Here is a 22162-nt window from a genome sequence, read left to right as displayed (position 1 = left end):
ACAAGTAGGCAAATAACGGCGCAGTACAACAGTGGTGTGCAGAACGGCATCTCGGAACGCACAACTCGTTGGTCCTTGTCACGGATGGGCTATTGCAGCAGACGACCACACCGGGTTCCTCTCCTATCAGCTCCAGTGGGCACGCCATCACCAACATTGGACAATTGAGGAGTGAAAAAACATCACCTGGTCCGACGAATCCCGGTTCCTGTTGCGTCATGGTGATGGCAGAGGCAGAATTTGGCGTAAGCAGTATGAGTCCATGGCCGCATCCTGCCTGGTGCCAACAGTACAGGCTGGTGGCGGTGGTGTAATGGTGTGGAGAATGTTTTCCTGGCACACGTTATGTCCCTTGATACCAATTGAGCAATGTTTCAATGCCCCGAAGAATTCAGGCTGTTCTGGAGGCAAAGGGGGTCCAACCCAGTACTAGATGCGTGTACCTAATAAACTGGCCAGCGAGTGTATTTATCATACAAAAGAGCCCAAACTTCAAGTGATGTTTCAAATGTTTACTCAGCAAAGACGAACCAGCTGAATACATACATTCAATACAGTGCAGTGTCCATTTATACCCTTAGCTCTCACCCCCTCCCTTCCACAAAGATGTACTTCAGTATTTTTCCATCATCCAGGATTTCTCCGTGCTCATCCGTGCATATCACAGAACTTCTCATCAGTCAGGAGAGGCTTGTAGTTATTGGGAGTCCTAGTCCACTAAATAATTAGACTTCTCATTCACAAAGAGCTTGAACCTAACACTACTTTCAATCTCTAAGGATATATAAAAACAATATTCATAATAATTATATATAAAACAGTAATTTACAATCTATTACCACAATATTATGGTCACTACAGCCAATGGGAACTGATACTGCTGTGGAGCAAAGCTCCAAATCCAACAGTATTGGTATACCCTATTTGGTTGAGTGATAACTTGGGTCATGTTACAGTCATTAGTCACAGTAAGAAGCTTCCTCTTGAGGACTAGATGATAACCAGTCAATGTTCAGGTCACCAGGAAAATAAATGTCTCTGTTAGCATCAGAGATCTTATCTAACATACCACATGTATTCTCCAGATACTGACAACTTGCACTTGGTGGCCTATAGCAGCACCCTAAAATAAGAGGCTTCAGATGAGGCAGTGAACCTGCAACCACAGCACATCTACTTCAAATGTCATGAGATCCTCTCTGAGCTTTACAGGAATATGGCTCTGAATATATAGAGCAACACCTCCCCCGTAGACATTCCTGTCTTTTCTATAGATGTTATATCCTTGTATTCCTACTGCTGTATCATCAAAGGTACGGTCATAAGTGAGTCTCAGTAAATGGCTAATATATTAATATTATCTAAGATTAGCAAATACTAATCTCATGAACTTTGTTTCTGAGGCTACATATTTATATCAGCTAACTTTAAACCTTTCCTGGGTAGCTTATCTAAAACTGAACAATGATAATAGGTTGTATTTCTAATCATTATATTTCTGATAACAAAGATGTTATACAGTAGAGTAAGGGTGGTTTTGGTTCCAACACCCAGTCATTACAGGATGAATTTCAGAAACCCCAAACCTTAATTGTTTTAGGCTGAAAGCATGAGAAAGACTAAAATGGTCTACAGACACGTCATGTGTATGTACAAATTATGAAACGGACCATAGATGACATGACATATTTTATTTAGATAGTGGCCGATAAAACCACCCAAGCACGACACCCATTTATCAAGAATTTCCACATGACAAAAGCACACATTGACTTTCATGTACAAAACAAATGATACAGTATATAAATACTTGACCATATAAGAGCAGCACTGTAATTGCTCAGTGGCCTTGTGTCCGCCCAGTGTCCGCCCTGAGATTGAAAGGTTGGGAGTTTGATCCCCGGCCACGTCATACAAAAGACTAAGAATGGGACACGAAGCGTCTCTCCTTGGCACTCAGCATTAAGGAGATAGACTAGTGTCCTGTCCAGGGGGGGTATACTTGTACATCAAGCAGCCTCACACTACAGAAACAGGAGATCTGCTCCTATGAGCCGTTCCAGCTAGCTCGTGAAAGGCTACTTACTGAAATCGCTCTGGGTTGCTTGAAATGCAGTGTCCCCTTAAAGTTTTGAAATAGAAAAGCACTCCATTTTCATTTCTGTATTATTCTTAAGAGGGCAAAAATATAAAAATGGCATCCATTTGAGGAGCTCAGGTTTAGCACAAAATCAAATCTATAGGAAAACTGAGAAAAAACAATGACCTTAAAACCCTGTGCTCATTAACCGTGCCTCTCAGATGACACCTTTGTGTGAAACCAAAATTCACTGGAACATTTTAAATCAGTCCAAACAAAGTGAACTGCAAAAGAAAAACTGCAGCCAAAAAACACACTCAACAATGCATAGCCTACAGCAGGGCTCTCCAACCCTGTTCCTGGAGAGCTGGGCTCTCCAACCCCAGTTGTAACCAACCCCAGTTATCAACCAGCTAATTATTAGTATCAGATGTGCTAGATTAGGGTTGGAGTTAAAACCTACAGGACTGTAGCTCTCCAGGAACAGGGTTGGAGAGCCCTGGCCTACAGGACTGTAGCTCTCCAGGAACAGGGTTGGAGAGCCCTGGCCTACAGGACTGTAGCTCTCCAGGAACAGGGTTGGAGAGCCCTGGCCTACAGGACTGTAGCTCTCCAGGAACAGGGTTGGAGAGCCCTGGCCTACAGGTTGAAAACAATAGAAAACGGTTCAAATGCAAACTGCATGGAAAGGATGATTTCAGTTGAGGTGTATTATGACTAAGAGAAAATCTCAGCAACTTTTTGTGTGTTTTGCCGACGTGTAGTACAAGACCATTAAAGATGCACTATGCAGAAATTCCTGGTTGCTACAATTCGAATAGTTCGCCTAATTTTAGTTATACAAGCAAGTATAGTGTAGATAATCATTGTACCATCTAAGCAGCTGTGGAATACATTTTCCATAACCAAAAATATATTTTCAGCTGGTGTACAAAACCGAAAGTAAAAGACGCAAAAACTAAACTTAAGAACTGGAAGCATAGAAATAGCGCACAAAGAACATATCTACTGCTTCTTAGACTTGCTTTCAATGAAAAACAGATCTATAACTCATATTTCTATGTGAATTTGGTCAGGTTGCCCAAAACGTTACATATTGCAGCTTTAATGTGATCAAACTATCATCTTACAATAAAGATAAACGTGCCGGCAAATAGGAACAAAAACTAGGCGCACATTAGCGGTTCCCACTGGTCAATAGAGAAATGAAAAACCCACAACTCTTTTAAAAAATACAAATGTGTTTGTGTGCAGCGGTCATCACGCAGGCACTGACTGACCAAAGTTTACAATCACACAAGCTGCATAACTAACACACCCTTGACCACATGCAGTTAGCTAAGGAAGCTCTCTGTTAGTCCATGCGCTGGGGCCAACCTGAGAGGGCTGGGAAATATAGTGGGGAATGCCACACGGCACAGAGTTTTGGTGTTTCAGCAATTTAAAATTATTTCAGGTTTGTAAGACATGTCTCTTCCAAGTTGCAAGTTGACCTCTAAGTACCCAGGCCGTTGATATAGAAGACAGAATTAACTACTCTATTTCAACTCTCCTGCTTCAGTTGAATAAAATGGAAAATACTTGTGCAAACCATTTTCTGAAGGCCTCAAGGCTGAAATAAATCTAAGAAACAAACAAACATACAGAATAAAGAAGTTTTACATGAAATATAAGATTATGTGGTGGTCGGTGGATGGGTCCTTAGTCCTGAATAGAAGGGGTTTGGAATTGATACTCTTGCACTGACCCGTTGGTGGGTGTAAAAATGGAATGCAACTGACAGGGTAGCTGGCCACACCACTGCACTGTGATGGGGGTGCAGCACAGCAGGGCGTCTTACTGGCCCTAAGTTAGTTGGGTTTGCTGATCCGTTTTCCTGCATGGTGTAGACCAGTGTTTCCCTATGCTAGTCCTTCAGTACCCCCAACAGCACACATTATTGTTGTAGCCCCTGACAAACACACCTCATTCAACTCATTGAGGGCTTGATGATTAGTTGACAAGTTCAATCAGGTGTGCTTGTCCAGGGTTACAATAAAAATGTGTACTGTTGAGGGTACTGGAGGACAGGAGTTGGAACACTGTTCTAGACCAGGGTTTCCCAAACTCAGTCCTTCCTTCCTGCCCTGCCCTGCCCTGCCCTGCCGCGCCGCGCCGCCCCCGGCTGCACGTTTTAGTTTTTGCTCTAGCACTACACAACTGATTCAAATAATGAAAGCTTGATGAGTTGGTTATTCGAAACAGCTGTGTAGTACTAGGGCAAAAAACTTCATGTGCACCCAGGGAGGGCCCCAGGACCGAGTTTGACAGACAGACACAGTTCAGAAGACAGAGATAAGGGCGAACACCCCGTAGAGGAGGGCACAGGGGTATGCCACCAGAAGCTGCTGTCCGTCCATGGCCAGGGCCGAGATGAAGATCTTGGAAGCAGAGAAACTGCACCAGCCAATTATCGTGGCTGCGATGATTATTCCAAACATGCCTCTGAAAAAGGTAAAGAAAAGCAAGTTAGAACAGTTAGTTAAAGGTCGGCATGCCCCCGGATCACCCCAACCACACTACCTTGGCAGAATTTTTTTTGTGGTGGAAAAACTGGTTTGATTAAGATAATTGCACTTTAATTAAAAATAAACAAATAAGAGCATGAAAAGTCAAAGGCCCATTATAAAATGATGTTGTGCACCACCTGACACTTACAATCCACCGGTCCGCTCTATATTCTAGTGACAGAGGACCTTACTATATTGGAGCTAACCTCTTCTCAGGCCCATGTTTGTACTTACTGTAAAGACAAGATGACTCCGAAGCTGGCAAGGAGGATCATGGGTAGCAGGCAGTAGCCCAGTACGCTGGCGACACAGCCAAACGACACGCCGGTCATGCTCATTAAGTTGAGGAGGCAGTACATCCCCAGGCAGCCGATGGCACTGATGCCGTACACATAGCCAAACTGGATCTTTCCTGTCTGTAGCAGATAGACAGAGACAGGAACTTGTAGACAACTCATCAGCAATCTGCTTTTACATATAGTCATCTATTCCCAGGACAACCAATCTTATAGCACACGGTAAAATGACAAATACATACTGATCCCATGTAAGTGTTCAAGTGCTGTACTGCATCAATAGAATAGTTCTTACCAGAAGTAAGGTGGCGCCGAAGGCCAGACAGAACACCATGGGTCCAGCCAGGTCAGTCTCGTTCATAATGTTACCGTCTGCTGCCTTCATGGGGTGGAGTACTGTCAGTGTCTTCTGCCAGATGTGGTCAAAGTTTATGCCTAATTCTATGAGGCAAACGCATGAAAGGATATTAAAACAATGTCAGATATAAGACAAAGGGTTGGGTGAGAGTTGGGACCACTCAATCATACAATAGTCTGAAAAAAATCTATATACCCCCGAGAATGAAATGCACTTTAAAATTTAAGGGACATTACAAGCAAAGGAAAACTGTATTTTTTTATGACGAGAACACGTGTCTCATGAGTGGAAGATGTATGCCTTCCTCCAACATAAGATTATCACCTTACTTGGAGCCATTCACCAGTTTAGCAGGATGGCTCTGGTGACTCCTCCCTGACTGCTGACCCATTTAGTGCACACAGCTGGATAACTGGGCAACTCTGACTTAACTAGACTTTCCCCTCAGAGGGAATGCAACATGGATCCAGAACAGATCCCACTAAAGATCTAAAAGTTCTACAGCTGCACCACTGAGAGCATCTTGACTGGCTGCATCACCGCCTGGTATGGCAACTGCTTGGCATCCGACCGCAAGGCGCTACAGAGGGTAGTGCGTACGGCCCAGTACATCACTCGGGCCGAGCTCCCTGCCATCCAGGACCTCTATACCAGGCGGTGTCAGAAGAAGGTTCTAAAAATTGTCAAAGACTCCTGCCACCCAAGTAATAGACTCTTCTCTGCTACCGCACGGCAAGTGGTACCGATGCACCAAGTCTGGAACCAACAGGACCCTGAACAGCTTCTACCCCCAAGCCATAAGACCACTAAATAGTTAGTTAAATACAGTAGTTAACCAAATAGCTACCTGGAGTATCTACATCGAGCCCCTTTTTGCACCAACTCTTTTGACTCATCACATACGCTGCTGCTACTGTTTATTATCTATCCTGTTGCCTAGTCACTTTACCCATACCTATATTTACATATCTACCTCGTACCCCTGCACATCGACTCGGTACTGGAACCCCGTGTATATAGACAAGTTATCGTTACTGTATTTATTCCTCATTATTTGTATATTTTTCTCTGCGTTGTTGGTAAGAGCCAGATTAAGTAAGAATTTCACTGTTAGTGACCTGTAGTTTACGAAGCATGTGACATAACATTTGATTTAAAGACATCCGAAACCCATCATAGTGCTCCCCTGACCTCTGCCCACTCTTTCACCTTGTGAAATTCCTGTATTTAATTCCCCCAATTGATCCCAAGTATGAAGGCCTTATGCTCTAGCCCCTATGCACTAGTGTAGGTCTGAGAGGATAGGATCCAATCGAAAATCTCCACCTGGCTTCTGATAGGTCAAGGGGAATTTCTGCCATATTGCTTAGCTAGCCAATCCTCTCAGATCAACAAAGGTGCCTAGGGAGGTGGAGGAAAGGGTTTGATCTGGGATCAAGCAATTGGGTTAGCATTCTTTACCACCCTTTTCCCCTGTGGAGTCTCACCACTGGGTTATCCTTACCCTCCAGCAGCGGGGGCTCGTCGTCAAAGCTGCTGCCATACATGGACTGTGTGGGGGAAGGTGTGAAGGCTGGTGTGGGCTGGTAGATCTGGCCGGTGTAGGGCTGCTGAGGTTGCATCATCCCTGGGGCTGCGTATCCCATTGGCTGGGAGTAGTCATACTGACCATATTGACCCCTGGGTGGAGACATAGGCACACTTCTCAGAACACATCCATGGCTTTGTTAACCTCTTAAGGATTGGACCCTTTTTTTTCAATTTTCACCTAAAATGACATACCCAAATCTAACTGCCTGTAGCTCAGGACCTGAAGCAAGGATATGCATATTCTTGATACCATTTGAAAGGAAACACTGAAGTTTGTGGAATTGTGAAATTAATGTAGAACACATTAGATCTGGTAAAAGATAATACAAACAAAAAAAACATGCATTTGATTAATTTTTTTGTTCCATCATCTTTGCAATGCAAGAGAAAGGCCACAATATAATATTGCGGTTTAGGCACATTTTTGCCACTAGATGGCAGCAGTGTGTGCAAAGTTTCAGATTGATCCAGTGAAGCATTGCAATACTGGACTATTTTGTATCAAGTCTGCTCAAATGTGCCGAATTGGTCAATTGATACATTTTAGAGTACATAACTAGAGAACATACAAAAAGTATATGGTAATACAAAATGTAAGTTTACACACTCCCAGGAATGTCATACATGATAGATCATAAGCTTATTCACTAACTTTCACACATCTAGATGGCCGGGCGGGGTGGTCGTGGAGTCAGAGACAGCAGGGGTTAAAACTGTAGAACCCAGTTCCTACATTTGAATATATAAATTGATTTGATCAAACAAAACTATGCTACATTTTATCTCTGGGACCCTTAGGATGACAAATCAGAGCAAGATTACTGAATGTAAGTACATTATTTACCTTCAGAGGTGAATGTATCAAACCAGTTGCCGTGATACGTTTGTTGTTGTGCACTGTCCTCAAACTATAGCATGGTCTTTTTTCACTGTAATAGCTACTGTAAATTGGACAGTGCAGTTAGATTAACAATAATAATTTAACCTTTCTTCCCATATAAGATATGTCTATGTCCTGGAAGGTTTGCTGTTACTTACAACAGTCATGCTAATCACATTAGCGCACGTTAGCTCAACCGTCCCGTATACGGGACACCGATCCCGTAGAGGTTAAACACAAACATGTCATGTCTCAATCTAGTAAGCAACATGGGAACAGAAGTAGCAAAACAGGCCCTTGCGAAAAATCAGAGGGACAAATGAATTGTTTTTCAAATTGTTGACAGGCTTTTCTAATGTGTAGCTATTCTCAGATCACATCGAGTTAGAAAAGTGACAGATCAAATTAACGTTTATTGGTCGCATACACATATTTGCAGATGCTATCGCAGGTGCAGCGAAATGTTTGTGTTTCTAGCGCCAACAGTGCAGTAATAATACCTAGCAATACGCACATACAGTGGGGAAAAAAAGTATTTAGTCAGCCACCAATTGTGCAAGTTCTCCCACTTAAAAAGATGAGAGAGGCCTGTAATTTTCATCATAGGTACACGTCAAATATGAGAGACAAATTGTGGAAAAAATTCCAGAAAATCACAATGTAGGAATTTTTAAGGAATTTATTTGCAAATTATGGTGGAAAATAAGTATTTGGTCACCTACAAACAAGCAAGATTTCTGGCTCTCACAGACCTGTAACTTCTTCTTTAAGAGGCTCCTATGTCCTCCACTCGTTAACTGTATTAATGGCACCTGTTTGAACTTGTTATCAGTATAAAAGACACCTGTCCACAACCTCAAACAGTCACACTCCAAACTCCACTATGGCCAAGACCAAAGAGCTGTCAAAGGACACCAGAAACAAAATTGTAGACCTGCACCAGGCTGGGAAGACTGAATCTGCAATAGGTAAGCAGCTTGGTTTGAAGAAATCAACTGTGGGAGCAATTATTAGGAAATGGAAGGCATACAAGACCACTGATAATCTCCCCTCGATCTGGGGCTCCACGCAAGATCTCACCCCGTGGGGTCAAAATGATCACAAGACCGGTGAGCAAAAATCCCAGAACCACACGGGGGTACCTAGTGAATGACCTGCAGAGAGCTGGGACCAAAGTAACAAAGCCTACCATCAGTAACACACTACGCCGCCAGGGACATAAATCCTGCAGTGCCCTGCTTAAGCCAGTACATGTCCAGGCCCGTGCTAGAGTGCATTTGGATGATCCAGAAGAGGATTGGGAGAATGTCATATGGTCAGATGAAACCAAAATAGAACTTTTTGGTCAAAACTCAACTCGTCGTGTTTCGAGGACAAAGAATGCTGAGTTGCATCCAAAGAACACCATACCTACTGTGAAGCATGGGGGGTGGAAACATCATGCTTTGGGGCTGTTTTTCTGCAAAGGGACCAGGACGACTGATCCGTGTAAAGGAAAGAATGAATGGGGCCATGTATCATGAGATTTTGAGTGGAAACCTCCTTCCATCAGCAAGGGCATTGAAGATGAAACGTGGCTGGGTCTTTCAGTATGACAATGATCCCAAACACACCGCCCGGGCAACGAAGGAGTGGCTTCGTAAGAAGCATTTCAAGGTCCTGGAATGGCCTAGCCAGTCTCCAGATCTCAACCCCATAGAAAATCTTTGGAGGGAGTTGAAAGTCCGTGTTGCCCAGCGACAGCCCCAAAACATCACGCTCTAGAGGAGATCTGCATGGAGAAAGGGCCAAAATACCGTGTGTGAAAACCTTGTGAAGACTTACAGAAAAACGTTTGACCTGTGTCATTGCCAACAAAGGGTATATAACAAAGTATTGAGAAACTTTTGTTATTGACCAAATACTTATTTTCCACCATAATTTGCAAATAAATTCATAAAAAATCCTAAAATGTGATTTTCTGGATTTTTTTTCCTCATTTTGTCTGTCATAGTTGACGTGTACCTATGATGAAAATTACAGGCCTCTCTCATCTTTTTAAGTGGGAGAACTTTCACAATTGGTGGCTGACTAAATACTTTTTTTCCCCACTGTAATACCAACAAATCTAAAGAAAGAAAAGGAATATCAGAACGAGCAATGTCAGAGTCCAGAATACATATATATATTATACACACACACACTCAGTGGCCAGTTTATTAGGTACACCCATCTAGTATCGCGTCGGCGCCCCCTTTGCCTCCAGAACAGCCTGAATTCTTCGGGGCATGGAAACGTTGCTCAATTGGTATCAAGAGACCTAACATGTGCCAGGAAAACATTTCCCACACTATATATATATAAACTCAGCAAAAAAAGAAACATCCTCACTGTCAACTGCGTTTATTTTCAGCAAACTTAACATGTGTAAATACTTGTATGAACATAACAAGATTCAACAACTGAGACATAAACTGAACAAGTTCCACAGACATGTGACTAACAGAAATTGAATAATGTGTCCCTGAACAAAGGGGGGTCAAAATCCAAAGTATCAGTCAGTATCTGGTGTGGCCACCAGCTGCATTAAGTACTGCAGTGCATCTCCTCCTCATGGACTGCACCAGATTTGCCAGTTCTTGCTGTGAGATGTTACCCCACTCTTCCACCAAGGCACCTGCAAGTTCCCTGACATTTCTGGGGGGGAATGGCCCTAGCCCTCACCCTCCGATCCAACAGGTCCCAGATGTGCTCAATGGGATTGAGATCCAGGCTCTTTGATGGCCATGGCAGAACACTGACATTCCTTTCTTGCAGGAAATCACGCACAGAACGAGCAGTATGGCTGGTGGCATTGTCATGCTGGAGGGTCATGTCAGGATGAGCCTGCAGGAAGGGTACCACATGACGGAGGAGGATGTCTTCCCTGTAACGCACAGCGTTGAGATTGCCTGCAATGACAACAAGCTCAGTCCGATGATGCTGTGACACACCGCCCCAGACCACGACGGACCCTCCACCTCCAAATCGATCCCGGTCCAGAGTACAGGCCTCGGTGTAACGCTCATTCCTTCGACGATAAACGCGAATCCGACCATCACCCCTGGTGAGACAAAACCGCGACTTGTTAGTGAAGCGCACTTTTTGCCAGTCCTGTCTGGTCCAGCGACGGTGGGTTTGTGCCCATAGGCGACGTTGTTGCCGGTGATGTCTGGTGAGGACCTGCCTTACAACAGGCCTACAAGCCCTCAGTCCAGCCTCTCTCAGCCTATTGCGGACAGTCTGAGCACTGATGGAGGGATTGTGCATTCCTGGTGTAACTCCGGCAGTTGTTGTTGCCATTCTGTACCTGTCCCACAGGTGTGATGTTCGGATGTTCCGATCCTGTGCAGGTGTTGTTACACGTGGTCTGCCACTGCGAGGACGATCAGCTGTCCGTCCTGTCTCCCTGTAGCGCTGTCTTAGGCGTCTCAGTACGGACATAGCAATTTATTGCCCTGGCCACATCTGCAGTACTCATGCCTCCTTGCAGCATGCCTAAGGCACGTTCACGCAGATGAGCAGGGACCCTGGGCATCTTTCTTTTGGTGTTTTTTAGAGTCAGTAGAAAGGCCTCTTTAGTGTCCTAAGATTTCATAATTGTGACCTTAATTGCCTACCGTCTGTAAGGTGTTAGTGTCTTAATGACTGTTCCACAGGTGCATGTTCATTAATTGTTTATGGTTCATTGAACAAGCATGGGAAACAGTGTTTAAACCATTTACAATGAAGATCTGTGAAGTTATTTGGATTTTTACAAATGATCTCTGAAAGACAAATCCTGAAAAGGGGACCTTTCTTTTTTTGCAGAGATATATATATATATATACACACACACAGTACCAGTCAAACGTTTGGACACACCTACTCATTCCAGGGTTTTTCTTTATTTTTACATTGTATAATAATATTGAAGACATCAAAACTATGAAATAACACACATGGAATCATGTAGTAACCCAAAAAGTGTTAATCAAATCAAAATATTTTATATTTTATATTCTTCAAATAGCCACCGTTTGCTTTGATGACAGCTTTGCACACTCTTGGCATCATCTCAACCAGCTTCACCTGGAATGCTTTTCCAACAATCTTGAAGGAGTTCCCACATATGCTTAGCACTTGTTGGCTGCTTTTCCGTCACTCTGCTGTCCGACTCATCCCAAACCATCTCAATTGGGTTGAGGTCGGGGGATTGTGGAGGCCAGGTCATCTACTAAAGGACACCAATAAGAAGAAGAGAACTGCAATTGAAGAAACACGAGCAATGGACATTAGGCCGGTGGAAATTTGTCCTTTGGTTCCAACCGCAGTGTCTTTGTGAGACGCGGTGTGGGTGAACGGATGATCTCTGCATGTGTAGTTCCCACCGTAAAGCATGGAAGAGGTGGTGTGATGGTGTGGGGGGCTTTGCTGGTGACACGGTCTGTGATTTATTTAGAATTCAAGGCACACTTAACCAGCATGGATACCACAGCATTCTGCAGCGATACGCCATCCCCTCTGGTCTGGGCTTAGTGGGACTATCATTTGTTTTTCAACAGGACAATGACCCAAAACACCTACAGGCTGTGTAAAGGCTATTTTACCAAGAAGGAGAGTGATGGAGTGCTGCATCAGATATAAAATATATTTTGATTTGTTTAACACTTTTTTGGTTACTACATATGTGTTATTTCATAGTTTTGATGTCTTCACTATTATTCTATAATGTATAAAATAGTAAAAATAAAGAAAAACCCTTGAATGAGTAGGTGTGTCCAAACTTTTGACTGGTACTGTATATGTACATAGTGCAGTCTCTAAGGTGCAGGGTAGAGTACCGGGTGGTAGCTGGCTAGTAACATTGACTTAGGTTCAGGTCAGGGTACTGGGTGGAGGCCGGCTAGTGGTGACTGTTTAACAGTCTGATGGCCTGGAGATAGCTGTTTATCAGTCTCTCGGTTCCAGCTTTGATGCACCTGTACTGTCTCCTTGCAGATGGTAGAGGGATATACAGGCTGTGGCTCATGTGGCAGAGGTCCTTGATGATCTTCTATGTCTTACCTGTGACACTGGGTGCTGTAGATGTCCTGGAGGGCAGGCAGTGTGCCCCCGGTGATGCGTTGGGCTGACCGCACCACCCTCTGGAGAGCCCTGCCCGGTTACAGACAGTACTAATGAGGTAACTGGTGGTGATACAGCCTGACAGGATGCTCTTAATAGTGCATCTGTAGAAGTTCGTGAGGGTCTTAGGGGCAAACCCACATTTCTTCAGCCTCCTGAGGTTAAAGAGGTACTGTTGCGCCTTCTTCACCACACTGTCTGTGTGAAGGGACCATTTCAGGTCATCAGTGATGTGCACACAGAGGAACTTTGAGGGAGAGGTTATTTTCCTTGTAACACTTCTGTCAGGGCTCTCTCCTCCTCCCTGTAGGCTGTCTCATCGTGGTTGGTAATCAGGCCTACAACTGTTGGGTCATCAGCAAACTTGATGATTGAGTTGAAGACGTACGTGGCCACGCAGCCATGGGTGAACAGGTAGTATAGGAGGGGGCTGAGCATGCACCCCTGTGGGGCTCCCGTGTTGAGGATCAGCGTGGCGGAGGTGTTGTTGCCTACCTTCACCACTTGAGGTCGGCCCGTCAGGAAGTACAGGACCAAGTTGCACATGGAGGGGTTCAGACCCAGGACCCTGAGCCTAGTGATGAGCTTGGGAGGGCACTATGGTGTTGAAGGCTGAGCTGAAGTCGAACAGCATTCTTACATAGGTATTTATCTTGTCCAGGTGGGATAGGGCAGTGTGCAGCGCAATGGTGATTGCGTCGTCTGTGGATCTGTTGGGACGGTATGCATATTGTACTAGGTCTAGGATGTCAGGTAAGGCAGCGGTAATATGGTCCTTAACGAGCCTCTCACAGCACTTCATGCTTAATGCACTGTTAACAGGTTGACAAAACTTACTGTTTGTAGGGATCTTCTGTGTTACTGTAGCCATATCCAGCAGGTTGCCCTTGGTCATCTACACTGTAGCTGGACTGGTAGAAATCTGTGTTGAGGTTGTCAAACCCTGACCCTGACATTTCTGACCGTCTGCAAAAAATAAATGGTTCATATGAGCATTGTAAGGCTGGAGGAGGAAATGTTCAACAGTATTCAATAGATGGCATAGCACAGCTTCTTGATGCATAGGTATCTGGCACGTTCTTGTGTGTCTTGTACTTATTCCTGCCCTTCATCCTTTCAAGTAGCTCGCTAACGCTAGCTAAATCAGATTAGCCTAGGGAGATGGCGAACGTTAGCTAGAAACGTAGCATCAAGGGGAATGTCATTCGCCAACTTCCAAGACGTTAATCCATCTGAACAGTGACATTAATGTTTTACAATCATACCAAACTCTGCAAGCATTTGGGATAATAGCTAGCTGGCTAACTGCTACATAGCCATCTGGCTGTATAGCTAACGGCTAATAATGTAGGTGCAGCGAAGATACTGATAACCAACACCTTTGCCTGGAAACCCAAAGTTGAATTACACTGAATTCTACGTCGGGCAGAAATTAGTGTTTGAATCAGGAAAGTTTCTCTCACATCCTCTACAAGCCAGAATGTTGAATAAAATGATATTTTAACCGGTTGTCCGTGCGGTTGGCTCTTTTGGCGGTAGGAATGTGACAATATCCACAGGAAAGTATAATTACATCAACTTTTTAAAGCCTGGTAGTGCATTTAGATTTCTATCACCTGAAGCATGGCACAAGATTAAAATAAATGCATGAGACGCATAGTTGCCGAGCTGGTGCACAAGTTTACATTGTTCTGGCCCCATGTTTCAGGTGTAGAAATCTCAAGACACTACCAGGCTTTGAAAAGTTGATGTAATTATACTTTCCTGTGGATATATTGTCTCACATTCCTACCGCCAAAAGAACCAAGCGCACGGACAACCAGTAAAGTACAGTGAGGGAAAAAAGTATTTGATCCCCTGCTGATTTTCTACGTTTGCCCACTGACAAAGAAATGATCAGTCTATAATTTTAATGGTAGGTTTATTTGAACAGTGAGACAGAATAACAACAACAAAATCCAGAAAAACACATGTCAAAAATGTTATAAATTGATTTGCATTTTAATGAGGGAAATAAGTATTTGACCCCCTCTCAATCAGAAAGATTTCTGGCTCCCAGGTGTCTTTTATACAGGTAACGAGCTGAGATTAGGAGCACACTCTTAAAGGGAGTGCTCCTAATCTCAGTTTGTTACCTGTATAAAAAGACACCTGTCCACAGAAGCAATCAATCAATCAGATTCCAAACTTTCCACCATGGCCACGACCAAAGAGCTCTCCAAGGATGTCAGGGACAAGATTGTAGACCTACACAAGGCTGGAATGGGTTACAAGACCATCGCCAAGCAGCTTGGTGAGAAGGTGACAACAGTTGGTGCAATTATTCGCAAATGGAAGAAACACAAAAGAACTGTCAATCTCCCTCGGCCTGGGGCTCCATGCAAGATCTCACCTCGTGGAGTTGCAATGATCATGAGAACGGTGAGAAATCAGCCCAGAACTACATGGGAGGATCTTGTCAATGATCTCAAGGCAACTGGGACCATAGTCACCAAAAAAACAATTGGTAACACACTACGCCGTGAAGGACTGAAATCCTGCAGCGCCCGCATGTATATGTGCTCAAGAAGGCACATATACATGCCCATCTGAAGTTTGCCAATGAACATCAGAATGATTCAGAGGAGAACTGGGTGAAAGTGTTGTGGTCAGATGAGACCAAAATGGAGCTCTTTGACATCAACTCAACTCGCTGTGTTTGGAGGAGGAGGAATGCTGCCTATGACCCCAAGAACACCATCCCCATCGTCAAACATGGAGGTGGAAACATTATGCTTTGGGGGTGTTTTTCTGCTAAGGGGACAGGACAACTTCACCGCATCAAAGGGACGATGGACGGGGCCATGTACTGTCAAATCTTGAAAATGGGTCGTGGATGGGTATTCCAGCATGACAATGACCCAAAACACACGGCCAAGGCAAAAAAGGAGTGGCTCAAGAAGAAGCACATTAAGGTCCTGGAGTGGCCTAGCCAATCTCCAGACCTTAATCCCATAGAAAATCTGTGGAAGGAGCTGAAGGTTTGAGTTGCCAAACGTCAGCCTCGAAACCTTAATGACTTGGAGAAGATCTGCAAAGAGGAGTGGGACAAAATCCCTCCTGAGATGTGTGCAAACCTGGTGGCCAACTACAAGAAACGTCTGACCTCTGATTGCCAACAAGGGTTTTGCCACCAAGTACTAAGTCATGTTTTGCAGAGGGGTCAAATACTTATTTCCCTCATTAAAATGCAAATCAATTTATAACATTTTTGACATGTGTTTTTCTGGATTGTTTTGTTGTTATTCTGTCTCTCACTGTTCAAATAAACCTACCATTAAAATTATAGACTGATCATTTATTTGTCAGTGGGCAAACGTACAAAATCAGCAGGGGATCAAATACTTTTTTCCCTCACTGTAAGTGAAAATATAATTGTATTCAACATTCTGGCTTGTAGAGGTCATGAGAGGAAATGTTCTTGATTCAAACGCTAATTTCTGCCTGACAAAGAATTCAATGAAATTCAATGTCGGGTTTCAAGGCAACTAACGCCTTAGTCTGTGGTTGCAGGCTTTACTTACTGCTGCTAGATAGGTAGCTAACGGAAATGCAGTACTTGCCAATCTTAGTCTGCATTTACACAGGCAGCCCATTCTGATATTTTTTCCACCAATTCGTCTTTTGACAAATCACATCAGATCTTTTTCAGAGCTGATCTGATTGATCAAAACACCAATTAGTGAAAACAAGATCAGAATTTGGCTGCCTGTGTAAACGTACCCAAGCATAATTAGCTAGCTATATTCAGGATTTCAATGAAATATAGCTAGCTAACGTTAGTTGTTTAACTACGCAATTCGGCACCTGGCTCGGTACCTAACGGTAAAGTTATTGTTGGGTAACATTAGTTAGCTAACTAATTTAGCTAGCCAAAGTAGTGACCAGCTAGCCAACCAACACAACAAAGTGCTAACGTTAACTAGTTTGCTAACGACGTCAGCTAGCTAGGTCACAGTTGTTAACGTTAGCTAATAAGCTATCTAATAATGTAGCGCAATATTAGCTACATTAAAACGCTAACTCGTTAGTTTACTAAAACTGTGGTAGCTACCTAATTATTAGCTAGCTAGGCACATTTATTTCAAGTTAGCTAGTTGGCTACTGCCTAGTTTAGACTTAAGAGCAGAAAATCAGGGTGGCTGGTACGTTAGCTAACTAAGCTAGTTTATAGCACAACTAAACCTACTAAATTAATGTGGGCCTCGATACAATACTTAATCAAACTATAAATGTGTTTTTTTATGTACCATGGACTTTACAAAGCAATAATAACAATTTTACCTGCAACGTTGAGCAGTTCAACTCTGGACTCCGCCAACTTAGCTACGTGTCAAGAGAATAATATCAGAGTTTCATCAGCAACACTAAAGCAGTACTTCCGGGTTACGGAATTCTGAACATTTTCCAAATAAAAGTCCCCCACGTAAAAGTAGAAAAGTGTCAATAACCTGTATTTATTCATGATATATAAAAACACTATTCATATTTGTTCATATTTAAGTGACATTTGCATTATATTAGGGTTTTAAAACATGTTCCAAGGTCAAATAAATGCCCCCATTGCAAATCACTGTATATGAAATACAAATTAGCTTATAGAGATAAAACTGTTCTAGGTGCTGCAGTAAAAGTATTATAGGGAATACTCAGTAGGGTCTGTAGAATCCATATATGGTGTCATTTCATGGGGCTCTGAATAATGCAGAGTGATGCTGAAATTTTACTCTGCCAATTATATTAGCCACAATGCAAATCATTGTATATGCATTACATATGGGCTTATAGAGAAGGAAATAAAAACAATGTGCAGATGTTAAAGTGGGGTGGGGAGTACTCAGTAGGGTCTGTAGAATATATATATGGTGTCATTTTAGGGGCTCTGAATAATACTTTTACTGTGGTCAAACAGCTTAAAATGGGGTGCCTGGTCATCAGAGTATGTGAGTGGAGTTGAATGGTCAGAAATCCGGCTCATCGCTCATGGTGCTCCACATCCTTTCCAACCCCTCTGCTAAAAACCCGCTCAGCACTCACAGGAAAAAAAACTGCAGCTCCGAATTCGCTCCATTCATTAAAATCACAATTTAATCAACACCCATCTATTTCTGTGACTACCTGGAGCTACCATTTGGTTTTGAAGTATTGAAACCAAACCATATGATTTGAATAAAAAGTATTTTAATAAAAATGAAAAGGTGAATGTAAGAAGCGCTCATCATTTCAAATAGGCTACATGTCTTATTAAACAGCATATAAACACTCTAAATAGGTCAGGAGCCAGACAGGGAGCCTAAGAAGGAACAAAAATGTATTATTTAGGCTATATTATTTCAAGGCTATAGCCTATATAAAGAATACATTGTGACGCATTTGGGAGTGAGACACCAGGCTGGTAGGGACATAAAGAGCTCAGCATTTAAACAACATTTCGTTGTATTAAATCATTATAGTCTATAAATTGCCCATATAGGCTGTGACTTACTTAGAATTAAATACAAATTAAACTACAAATGTCTTATTAGGCTCAGTGCCTTTGAATTTATTTGGCCAGAGTCTGTGGCTTCAGGCTCATGCGATGGTGCCTGGAGAGCAGGCCAGCAGTGGAGAATATCCTCTCTGCTTGCAGAGCCCTTGGGGATGCTAAACACCCTTCAGGCCAATCTTGCCAGGCTGGACAGAGATGCAGAGTTGTTATTTTTAATTTTTCTACAGGTAGGCCTAAAGGTTTTAAGGCAAAATAACCTAATCAAAACGGAAAGCTCCTTGAAAGTGAGAATATGCCAGGCCTATTGACCCAAAATCAATTATGGCATATTGTACACCACATCAGTCACTGGCTTCATCAATAACTGCATCGATGATGTTGTCCCCACAGTGACTGTACGTACATACCCCAACCAGAAGCCATGGATTACAGGAAACATCCGCACTGAGCTAAAGGGTAGAGCTGCCGCTTTCAAGGAGCGGGACTCTAACCCGGACGCTTATAAGAAATCCCGCTATGCCCTCCGACGAACCATCAAACAGGCAAAGAGTCAATACAGGACTAAGTTTGAATCGTACTACACCGGCTCTGACGCTCGTCGGATGTGGCAGGGCTTGAAAACTATTACACAAGACTTCCAGACGAGATAAACCACTTCTATGCTCGCTTCGAGGCAAGCAACACTGAAGCATGCATGAGAACACCAGATGTTCCGGATGACTATGTGATCACGCTCTCCGTAGCCAATGTGAGTAAGACTTTTAAGCAGGTCAACATTCACAAGGCCGCAGGGCCAGATGGATTACCAGGATGTGTACTCCGAGCATGTGCTGACCAACTGGCAAGTGTCTTCACTGACATTTTCAACATTTCCCTGACTGAGTCTGTAATACCAACATGTTTCAAGCAGACCACCATAGTCCCCGTGCCCAAGGACACTAAGATAACCTGCCTAAATGACTACCGACCCGTAGCACTGACGTCTATAGCCATGAAGTGCTTTGAAAGGCTGGTCATGGCTCACATCAACACCATTATCCCAGAAACACTAGACCCACCTCAATTTGCATACCGCCCCAACAGATCCACAGATGACGCAATCTCTATTGCACTCCACACTGCCCTTTCCCACCTGGACAAGAGGAACACCTACGTGAGAATGCTATTCATTGACTACAGCTCAGCATTCAACACCATAGTGCCCTCAAAGCTCATCACTAAACTAAGGATCCTGGGACTAAACACCTCCCTCTGCAACTGGATCCTGGACTTCCTGATGGGCCGCCCCCAGGTGGTAAGGGTAGGCAACAACACGTCTGCCACGCTGATCCCCCCCCACCCCCCTTTGTTTTTACACTGCTGCTTCTCGCTGTTTATTATCACTTTACCCCTACCTACATATACAAATTACCTCGACTAACCTGTACCCCTGCACATTGACTCTGTACCGGTACCCCCTGTATATAGCCTCGCTATTGTTATGTAATTTTATTGTGTTACTTTTTATTTTATTTTTTACTTTAGTTTATTTAGTAAATATTTTCTTAACTCTATTTCTTGAACTCTATTGTTGGTTAAGGGCTTGTAAGTAAGCATTTCACAGTAAGGTCTACACCTGTTGTATTCGGCGCATGCGACAAATAACATTTTATTTTATTTTATTTGTTGTTATTATTATTAATTATTAATAATACACATAACAATAACACTATATTTTAGTTCTCAGTGTTTATTATGATTTTAGTGGCGAAGCAGAATACAAAAATAAAAATATGACGTAAACTCCCAGCAGAACCCCAAGTCCAATGGGTATATCCTCTGGCATGTTGATGTTAATGTGTTGATGTTCTCCGTATCCATAGCCAGAATGATTTTGCAGTGCATGGTGATCAAACAGGTTTCCTGTTATATTCATCAGAGGTGTAGGGAGGGTGAAGTCTGTGACTCCAAAAAATAGTAATTATACAGATGATTAATAAAACATGCACATTACAGTATTCATACCTCGTTTTTGTGGTGAATGTAAATGAAAAAAACTGTTTTGATAATGGTTTTCATACACATACCTTGTCCTTAATGTAGAGGCCTATGGGATATTCATTGAAGAGGTAAGGGAGGAGGATGGTAAATGTGATCAACATAACATACCAATACCAATGGACATACATTTGTATGCCTCCTTGTCTGTATACCTGCATACACAGACACAAAAGTGAGCCGTTCAGTCATCTGCACCTAATACAGCTAGCCTTCAACATATTCTTATAGCCTACATATTCTTACCTCTTTTGTTGATTGATATCCATTGAATTGTGTCCATTTTCTGTTTTAGAAAGATTTGCACAAATATGAAAAGATAGATGGTATCATCATAAAACAAGATCAATTAGATCATACAAGGGACAAACCTTACCTTAAATTGAGGAGATCTTTACATTTTTCAGTTAAGTGCCTGCACCTGCTGTCCTTTCAAATTCAAATCCAAATGTTTCAGTTGGGCAGTAAGGTTCCTGCAAGAATCCCCACCAACTAAGGAGGTTCCTTGATGAACCCCACCTCCTATGGTGTTCTTGGAATAACCTTTTGGGGGGCATTTTCAGTGCAAAGAACCATAAGGTTCTTCGAAGAACTTTGAGGATCTTAGAAGAACCCTGGTTGAACCCCTAATTTTTTGAGTGTACTCCAATGCCACTTCTGTTCTGAGCGGCCAAACATCGGAGGTCGGCATTGGCTATTAATTCCCTGAGCACCTTATATACGGCAGTATTATGTAATGACAATGCAAGTTGCTCCCTATCTGGAACTTGATTTTTTTGTATGTCCTTTTCTGAGTGACTGAAAATTTATGATATTGAAAATGTACTATACAGTAAGGATTGGACTCTTCAATCTTTAATGTAAAAAGGCCTATCCCATGATAACTTTTTGAAATACAGTACCTACTTACGTCTCTCCAATGGACCCTCTCCCCTTCATCACGAGTCAATGTAAACACACCATTATTTAGATTTGTACACCTGAACCCTCCAAAATTTGCCTCATCTGACAAAACACATTTCAGTGTATCCTCGCTTATTTCGACATCAACCTCTCCAGTTAAATGCTGCTCATCTGATTAACTTTCCATAGAGTTTACGATTTCCTGATCTGATAAACCTCTACCATAACTTTGTCTCTAAGTGGTAGTATATTTTCCCAATATCTTGGGTTTCTGAGATTTGATTGAGCTGCACAACTGACACTTCCTTATATATGAACTCTTGGCTACATCAGGATGAAAATCAGAAGCAGGTTCTTTATCCTCAAAAGTGTGTACATTTAGCATATTAAGTTGGCAGTCTGAGGGTCTTCTCTGAGCAGTTGACAATCCCTCATTTGAACTCTCCTCAGGCAATAAGTTTTGAACCTGAGCCTCATTTTCTGTTTGTACCATTTTGTTTAGTTTCACCTTGTCACTAGCAATAGAATGTTTACATTTGTCTCAGTCATACAGGTATGACAGTCCATGATTGTTGCAGTCTTTGAAGCAGTTGGATTCTTAACTAATCACCTGCTAATAATCAGTATTTGGCGTCTCCATTAGCGCAAGGCAAGAGTGCATTAAAGTCGTGTATGTAATGGTAATTTATTTCACAAGCAAAAAAAATACAAGTGTTAAGGTGTTTTATTTTTCCAACTGATATTCAACACAAAAACAGTCAATTAATGTAATGTTTTGGAATTAATATAACATGCAGGATTCAATGTAGGCATTAGAA

The 22162-nt window shown here is 42.7% G+C and overlaps 1 protein-coding gene and 1 long non-coding RNA gene across 2 annotated transcripts; both read right to left on the bottom strand.

The window, feature by feature from the left end:
* Positions 1-1676: 1676 nt before the first annotated feature.
* On the bottom strand, positions 1677-2578 carry LOC121580162. Its single transcript, XR_006002988.1, has 2 exons — positions 2540-2578; positions 1677-2425 (listed from the first exon to the last, which is right to left on the bottom strand). It is a non-coding gene; the product is annotated as an uncharacterized LOC121580162 (long non-coding RNA).
* Positions 2579-4227: 1649 nt separating this feature from the next.
* Positions 4228-17289, bottom strand: LOC121579197 (protein YIPF5). Its single transcript, XM_041893569.2, has 6 exons — positions 17201-17289; positions 13715-13843; positions 6788-6963; positions 5221-5366; positions 4864-5045; positions 4228-4564 (listed from the first exon to the last, which is right to left on the bottom strand). The coding sequence occupies exons 2-6, from the start codon at positions 13831-13833 to the stop codon at positions 4402-4404; spliced, it is 786 nt and encodes a 261-aa protein (XP_041749503.1). The 5' UTR covers positions 13834-13843; positions 17201-17289; the 3' UTR covers positions 4228-4401.
* Positions 17290-22162: the final 4873 nt, after the last annotated feature.

The sequence above is a fragment of the Coregonus clupeaformis genome, chromosome 13, assembly GCF_020615455.1.
Source record: "Coregonus clupeaformis isolate EN_2021a chromosome 13, ASM2061545v1, whole genome shotgun sequence".
Classification (NCBI taxonomy): domain Eukaryota; kingdom Metazoa; phylum Chordata; class Actinopteri; order Salmoniformes; family Salmonidae; genus Coregonus; species Coregonus clupeaformis.
Note: the sequence above shows the minus strand (reverse complement) of the source record. Positions and strands in the feature narration are given on the sequence as shown.